This window comes from Colius striatus, chromosome 1 (genome assembly GCF_028858725.1).
Source record: "Colius striatus isolate bColStr4 chromosome 1, bColStr4.1.hap1, whole genome shotgun sequence".
NCBI lineage: Eukaryota > Metazoa > Chordata > Aves > Coliiformes > Coliidae > Colius > Colius striatus.
In genome coordinates this window covers 174,268,094-174,275,593 of record NC_084759.1, presented here as the reverse complement: position 1 = coordinate 174,275,593, position 7,500 = coordinate 174,268,094, and the positions used below count along the sequence as shown (strand labels likewise).

General features: G+C 42.9%; 1 protein-coding gene across 1 annotated transcript; it reads left to right on the top strand.

Moving 5' to 3' along the window:
- Nucleotides 1-4: 4 nt before the first annotated feature.
- Nucleotides 5-5,902, top strand: ATP23 (ATP23 metallopeptidase and ATP synthase assembly factor homolog). The gene is made up of 6 exons (XM_062019093.1): nt 5-233; nt 900-945; nt 1,053-1,134; nt 1,423-1,560; nt 3,562-3,645; nt 5,508-5,902. The coding sequence occupies exons 1-6, from the start codon at nt 53-55 to the stop codon at nt 5,709-5,711; spliced, it is 735 nt and encodes a 244-aa protein (XP_061875077.1). The 5' UTR covers nt 5-52; the 3' UTR covers nt 5,712-5,902.
- Nucleotides 5,903-7,500: the final 1,598 nt, after the last annotated feature.

The following is a 7,500-nucleotide window of genomic DNA, read 5'->3' as shown; positions in this document are numbered from 1 at the left end:
CGCCGCCGCCGGGGACGGTGGCCGAGAGGCTCGCGGAGCGGCGGGAACGGCCATGGAGCACGGGGAGGCCGCCCCGCCACCGGCCGCGGCCGAGGAGAAGGGAGAGGAGGAGGATGACTTCGGCTACCGGCTCTTCCCGGACCGCAACAAGAAGCCGCAGAGCTTCCTGGTCCGCAGCCTTTTCACCTTCCACAACAGGTGCCAGCTGATGCTCAGGATGACCCTAGACACGAGTAAGCGTCTCCCCCTCCCTAGCGGGCCCTGGCGCAGCGAAGGGTGCCCGAGTGGAGCCGGAGACACCTGCGTCCCGCTGGTACGGCCCGCCGAGGCTAGCGGCGGCCAGCTTGGGCCGTAGGGTCCCGGGGCGAGAGCTGCTCCCCTTCTGCCGCCGCTGTCGCTTCCCGGGGCGTCCGGCCGGCCGGGGCCCAAGCCCTTGGCGACATGGGGCTACTGCTTGGAGAACACGCTGATTTCGGTTAAGATAAAGAAAATACCGGTTCAGAAATCGCTACGTGCGTTGTTTCCTGACAGAAGGTCCCTCTCGTATTTATTTATCTTGGAAAATTTCGGAGGATTTGTCGATTTTTAGCTCGTTTTTGCTTTTTCACATTGTAGTGTTGACTGTGAATGTTGTTGAACCTAGTGGCAGTTTCTAGACTATTCTATTTCTGACTATTACTGATAATATCAAAAATTACTTGATTCTTGAGTAGTTTTGTATGTGTCGTGAACCTGTACTATGTTACGTAGCCTCAGCTGTAACATGTGAGTTGCATTGCTTTAGGGTTAAATGCTACAAAGCATGATTTTTTTTTTCTTTTGACTATCTTTATATTTTGATTATAGACAATGTTCAAAGCTTTTGTCTAGAGAAATTGATTGCAGCAATGTCTTTCTAGATCCATATGCTCAACTTCTTCTTGAGGCTCTGAAGCAGTCTGGCTGGTATGTAAACTGATTCATCTTATTCTATGCTGTAACTTTGATATTATATAGAATTACTGGTCTTTTTCAAATTCTTCTCTTAAACCTGGTTTCTTTGGGCCTTTCAGCACTGTCTTCAATGACCGACACTTTTCTTGTGAAAACTGTGATGGCTGTGTCAGTGGAGGTTTTGATTCTGCCACATCTCAGGTACACACTGGATATTGTCCACTTTCAAAGGACTACGATAATTTTTTTGTAGTGTTTTCTTACTAGCATGAAATCTGCTAATGCTACTTAACCATGAAAACAAGATAAATGAAAGATGTTCCATGATATTGGAACTAGCACACTGCAGAATGGCGAAGCTGTTAATGTTAGAAAACACTCATCTAAAGAGTGTAAATGCTGTAGGTGATGTGTTCTGAGTCTCTGAGAAGTAAGGGAGAAACTGAAACTTGGTCAAAAGACTACCTGTATCTGTCTCTTCTTCTGCAGATTGTTCTGTGTCAGAACAACATTCGCCAGCAATCACATATGAACCGGGTGGTTACACATGAATTGATTCATGCTTTTGATCACTGCCGTGCACATGTTGACTGGTTTAAAAATGTCAAACACTTAGCGTGTTCAGAGGTAAGTTAAGGTACTTCTAATGTTGTTGCTATATTAATTACTTACAGTTATTAGCGATGCTTCATGTTTAAGTAGGCATGTTGCTACACAGAACACATTTGATCTAATCTTGTTAATGCAGTTTGTCTTTTCAGTCAGATCAACCTAAATAGTTTAATTCAGAAAAGTTATTTAATTTTTACAAATATTAGGTAGTGTCATATTAAGTAGAACATGATCATTGTGAGTGTAATCATAACAAGAAGTGATTATTAACAAGTGACCATAACTAGAGATGAAAACATATGGAGTCTCCTTACTTGGAGGTCTTCAAGACCCACCTGGACATGTTCGTATGCGACCTGATGTAGTTGAACCTGCTTCTGCGGGAGGCTTGGACTATATGGTCTCTAAAGGTCCCTTACAACTCCTCCTATTCTATTATTCTAATCATATGTTTATAGGGTTCTTTTGCACCCCTGCAAATCTTGATATGTCAGGTAGTTATCACAGTAGTATGGTTACCTTATTTTTGTTTAGATTGTTTTGGTTGGGGTCTGTGGTCAGTTCATAATACTTTATCTCTGCTGCTCCTTCCCCCTCATACTGTTCCTGTATAACTCCTGTGAGCTCCTTCCTCTGGGATACAGTACTTCATGAACTGCTCCAGTGTGGGTCTTCCCCATAGGCTGTTGTTCTTCCAGACCTGCTCCAGCTTGGATCCTTTCCACAGTGTCCAGTCCAACAATGAGCTGCTCCAGTGTAGATCCCCCACAGGCCACAGTTCCTGACGGAAAACTTCCTGTGTGGGCTTTCCATTGGCTGCAGCTTCCTTCAGTGCATGTCTGTCTGCTGTGGACTAGGGTCCTTGCACTGGGCATATCTGCTCTTCTGTGTTTCTTCATAGACTGCAGGGAGACAACCTGTGGATCATGATTTTCTCCACAGGTAGCTGCAGAATCTTTACCCTGGCAGCTGGAGCACCTTCTCTCCCTCCTTTACTGGTCTTGGTGTCTCTGGGGCCGTTTCAGGTTTTTCTCACAGCTACCATATAGTGGTTTTTATTTTTCTTTAATGTGTTGTTACAGAGATACCACTGATATTGCTGATGGGCTCAGCTTTGACCAGTGGAAGGGCCATTTTAGAACCTGATGAAACTCTGTCTAGCATGAGGACAGCCCCTTATCTCATCTCACAGAAGCCATCCTGGCAGACCCTCCACTGCTAGAACATCGCCATATAAACTGAATACAATAAGTCAGAATTTTTAAGTATCATGGGTTTTTTTGTCTAAGCATTTACACAGTGCACAATAAAGCATGTAAACCTCAAACAGAAGATTGGAGAACATATGTAAAACTTGCTTGTTCTTGCTCTTGCTGATATTGTTTACCTCAGGTCTTTTCATACTTATTATATGGTGTTTACAATTTTTATGATTGGCTTTTAAATTCTTACATTTAATATTTTCCATGTATTCTTATTCTGGGACTTAATTTTAGGAAACCTAGATTTAGTTATATTTTCTAACTGAGGAGGTAGATGTGGAACAGTTGGCAGACAGAAATTATAAAGCACAGGACAAGACAGTTAACAAGTTGCTAAAACATACATACTCATTTAAATGTGGCTTTTCCTAAAGGTGGGTTACTGCCCTTCTGATATTGCAGCTGTGGTCTTTGAAAGGTATTTGCCTTTCTTCCTGACTCTTGTATGAGCTTCTGATACAGATTGGAAACAGTATTACTATCCATATTCATTTAGCAGTTCATAAGCTTAGGGAATATATGAGACTTGGTCGCTGGAGAAGCTTACATGTTCTATAGTAATACTTTGCAGTTCATTGAGGCTGAGAGTGTGGATATATGAAGAATAACGTGTACCTAGTAAGTAGAAGTGGCCCTGGGAGTATTTTCTACTAGCAGACATCAGAAAGATATTGAAGAAAAAACGTTTGTTATATCTTTTTTGACTTTGTATTTCTGTGTGTTTCTCTGATTGTGTGGCCTTTTTCCTCAATAGATTCGAGCTGCTAACCTCAGTGGAGACTGTACACTGATGAATGAAATAGCCAGGTTTAAATTTGGATTGAAAGGACACCATCAGGTAAAGACTGTAGATGTTAAGGTCTACTGATTTGTTATGAGCCATCTTTACCTACTTGATCACTGCCTTCTACACTTTCATAGTTGAAAACAATAGAGAAGGAAGTATATACTGTGGACTTACTGCTTTCTCTTCATTAACCTTTAAGAACCTTTAATGATTAATGATATATTTTTTTCCACCTTGGTGTTTTACTTGGAATGAAATTCCTGAGTATTGTAGAGCATTACCACAGACAGTGGATGGTTAATAAGAACGGAACAAAAAACTAGGGTTTGCAGGAAATAGGATAAAACCTTACCCACTGTAAGTGGAGGAAGGAGAATGACCAGAGTTTTAAATATATATTTTTTTTTAATAGTAGTGAATGCCACAAGTTGCAACCCAAGTAATTGCTCTCATTAGAATTGCAGTTAGCTTGTAGCTGGGAATGTTTACATCTCATTTTGTCTTTTAGTAGAAAAACTCTGTAAGCAAAAGTTTCTGTAAAGACAAGTATCAAAAGTGAAGGTCAGTAGAGGAGCCATTCATTTATGTTTTTTGACATTTCAATTGGAAAAGTACTAACTGGTATTTATATCTGTTTCTTTCTGACATATTTCCCCCTGTGTCCAAGTCAACTTGTGCAAACATGTCATGGTTTAAGCCCATCAAGGGACAAAAGACCACCATTAGTGTCAAGTACCAAAGACCTGAGAATTGCTAAAGGGCAGGGAGGGCTTAATTGCCGCTTAAAGTCCAGGACAAAGCAGACCAGGCTACTGGGCTGGGGGAAGAAAACAGAAAATAATTTAATCCACCAGCAACTAAAACATAACCATAAAACCCCAAAACATAACCAACAGAAACTAACACAGAGTGGTACAACAATGAAGAGTACAACCAGCCCTTTAAGACCACCTTCTCACCACTCCTCCCCTCTTCCCGAGCCTTGATCCTAGTGTCTTTATCTCCTCCCCCACTGAACGGCTCAGGGGAGCAAGGAATGGGGGTTTCAGTCAGTCTGTTCTTGATGGCTCCTGCCATTTGTCTCTCCTCAGGACAGGTGGGCTCCTCACAGGTCCTCGCTGCTCCTCTGTGGGGTACCTCACACACCTGTCATCCCTGCATGGGCCACTCTAATGTGTGTTCATCCCAAAGGCTGCAGCTCCTCTCTGCCTCGTGTGTGGGTCTGCTCTGTGGCCCGCAGGCTCTCCAGCACAGCCTGTGCCATGGCCACCTCCTCACACAGTCTCTTGCCTGTCTGGGTGCACTCACCTGGAGCTGCTGGTGGCTCTCAGTCCTGCCATTGCCCTCCATGGGTTGCAGGGGTACAACCTGCATTCTTGCCTTGGGTTGCAGAGGGGTCTCTGGTCTGGTGCTCCTCCTTCCTCCCTCCTCTCTGACTGTGGGATCTGCATGGTCGCCTCCATCTTGTACCACTCTTACACCTCCTCCCAAGCACTTCAAATTCCCGTCCTTAAATAGTTATGGCAGAGGTGCCAAATTGGCCCAGCCGGGCTGGAGGTGGACGTGAACCCAAGAATCAGGGGAAAGTCTGAGAACTCTTTAGCTGGTCTTCACTGCAGCCCACTCCCCCTGTTACCAAGCAAAAGCAGCTCCTTGATAAACCATGACAAAACACTTGATACCTACCACAAAGACCAATTTGTATTTTAATCCTTGTTCTAGGGAATGTCTTTTAGTCATATGATTGTTTATTTGCACATAGAAAACATAGTAAACACAGGATGGAATAAAAATGTACTTATTAGAGGTGTTATTTGACTCTCCTGTGATGCAAAGTTTCTGCATATGTATTGACAAAATCTGGAAATAAAATCGTACTGACAGATCTTTCTTTATCTTAATTCCCACTTTAGACTTGTGTACGAGACAGAGCAATTCGTTCCATTCTGGCTGTTAGAAATGTTAGCAAAGAAACGGCAGAAAAAGCGGTGGATGAAGTTTTTGATGCCTGCTTCAATGATCTGGAACCTTTTGGAAGAATTCCGCACAGTAAAACAGATGCAAAACGTGCTTACAGAGACTTTCAGAACAGAGATCGCTATAATGCTAATTTGTAAAGGAAAAAAACCAGACAGTGAAAAATTTATGTTAATTGCTGGTTGCTCTGTAGCATCGTGAGTTACAGTCTACACACACAGTGCTGGTGGAAAGTGCAATTCTAGCATATGTATCAACTAATTTTGTAAACTTTTTCTGGGAGCCAACTTCCATGGAAGTAAACAAAGTAAATGAACAAGACTAAAAATCATGTTTTCTCACCTTTTATTTCAGCAAGATCATTGAGTACACCCAGTAACTTGTCCAATTGTGATCTGCACATTTCAGTGCACACTTGATTGTGCTCAGTCTGCACAGGACTTGGTTTCTAAAAGTTTTGTTGTTACTGAGTAAATATTTTCATAAAATTTTTACATTTCCACCATCTTTTACACACAGTTATAAGCTTGATGGTCTTCATCACTCCATTTTGAAAGATGGGCACCTGAGCTACAGCTCTTGGGTTTAGATTTAACAGCTAGGACTAAACCCAAAATTCATTCAACTGCCACAGTTGTTTTTGAGCAAGTCCTGAAATTCTTGGGATACCGATTCATCTAGTGTTGAATTTACAGGTACATGAAAGCCTTTGGCTTTTTAGGAATTTGACTGAGAAGAGTGGAATATTACCTTCCTCAGCCTGCTGGTGACGCTCTTCCTAATGCAACCCAGAAGGCTATTTGCCTTCTTAACTTCAAGGCTGTGTTGCTTGCATATAGGTGGATGTTCACTAACCAGGGCTACCAAAGCCTTTTCTACACTGTCAAGGTCTCTGAATGAAAAACCTCTGGTGTATCAGCCACTCCCCTCAGCATTTGTAATACCTGTAAACTTTCAGCAGTTGCAGTACTCTGTCTTCTAAGTTATTAATGAATAAGTTAAATGGCATTGGCCCTCATACCAATACCCGGGGCACACTACTAGTGTCAGGATTTTTTATAGTTAGGCATTTACCAGTCATGGATAAAGAATGAACATGGACTTCGGAATGTTTCAGCGAGATAGTTTGCATGCCTGCACTCTGGAGATCTGAAAACCTTGAAAATATCAATATGAGTTGCTCTGCTCACTTACCTCAAGCGTCAGAAGCCATTCAGGGCAAATTCATCTACTGCTGTAGGTGTAATTATAGATCAAGTACCTAGAACTTGGGTCTTTAGCTCAAGGACCTGCCAGTCATGTGTTGTTCACAAAAAATTCAGTCAGACTAAAAAAAATGGTACCAGGTACCCACCAAAGCCTTTCTACCACTCCCCTTCCTACACTGGACAGGGAAGAGAGAAATACAGTGAAAGACTTGAGTCGAGATAAGGGCAGGAAGATCACTCGGCAATTACCATCATGGGCAAAACAGGCTCAGTTTGGGGATATATTTTGATTTATTAACAATCAATCAAAACAGAGTAGGGAAATGAGAAATAAATCCTGAATCTTAAAACACCTCTCTCTACTTCTACCTGAATTTCTACCTCCTCCCTCCACCAGCAGCGCAGGAGGATGGAGAATGGAGTCATTGTCAGTTCATCATAGATGGTCTCTGGTGTTGCTTCCTCTCAGGGGGAGGATTCCTCACACTTCTGGTACAGTGGGGTCCCTCACATGGGAGACAGTTCTCTGTGAACTTCTCCAATGTGAGTTCTACCCATGGGCTACAGTTCTTCATAAACTACTCCAACATGGGTCTCTTCCATGGGGGAAAACAGTCCTTCAGGCACACACTGCTCCAGCAAACCTGGTCCAATGTGGTCTCCTCTCTCCATGGGTCCACAGGTCCTGCCAGGAGCTTGCTCCAGCATGGGCTTCCCACAG

Excerpts from the sequence above, each read along its gene's own strand:
- ATP23 (XM_062019093.1), top strand. The coding sequence starts at position 53 with ATGGAGCACGGGGAGGCCGCCCCGCCACCGGCCGCGGCCGAGGAGAAG. Across the intron at positions 946-1,052 it reads GCTCTGAAGCAGTCTGGCTG|CACTGTCTTCAATGACCGAC; the intron begins GTATGTAAACTG and ends TGGGCCTTTCAG. Across the intron at positions 1,135-1,422 it reads TTGATTCTGCCACATCTCAG|ATTGTTCTGTGTCAGAACAA; the intron begins GTACACACTGGA and ends CTTCTTCTGCAG.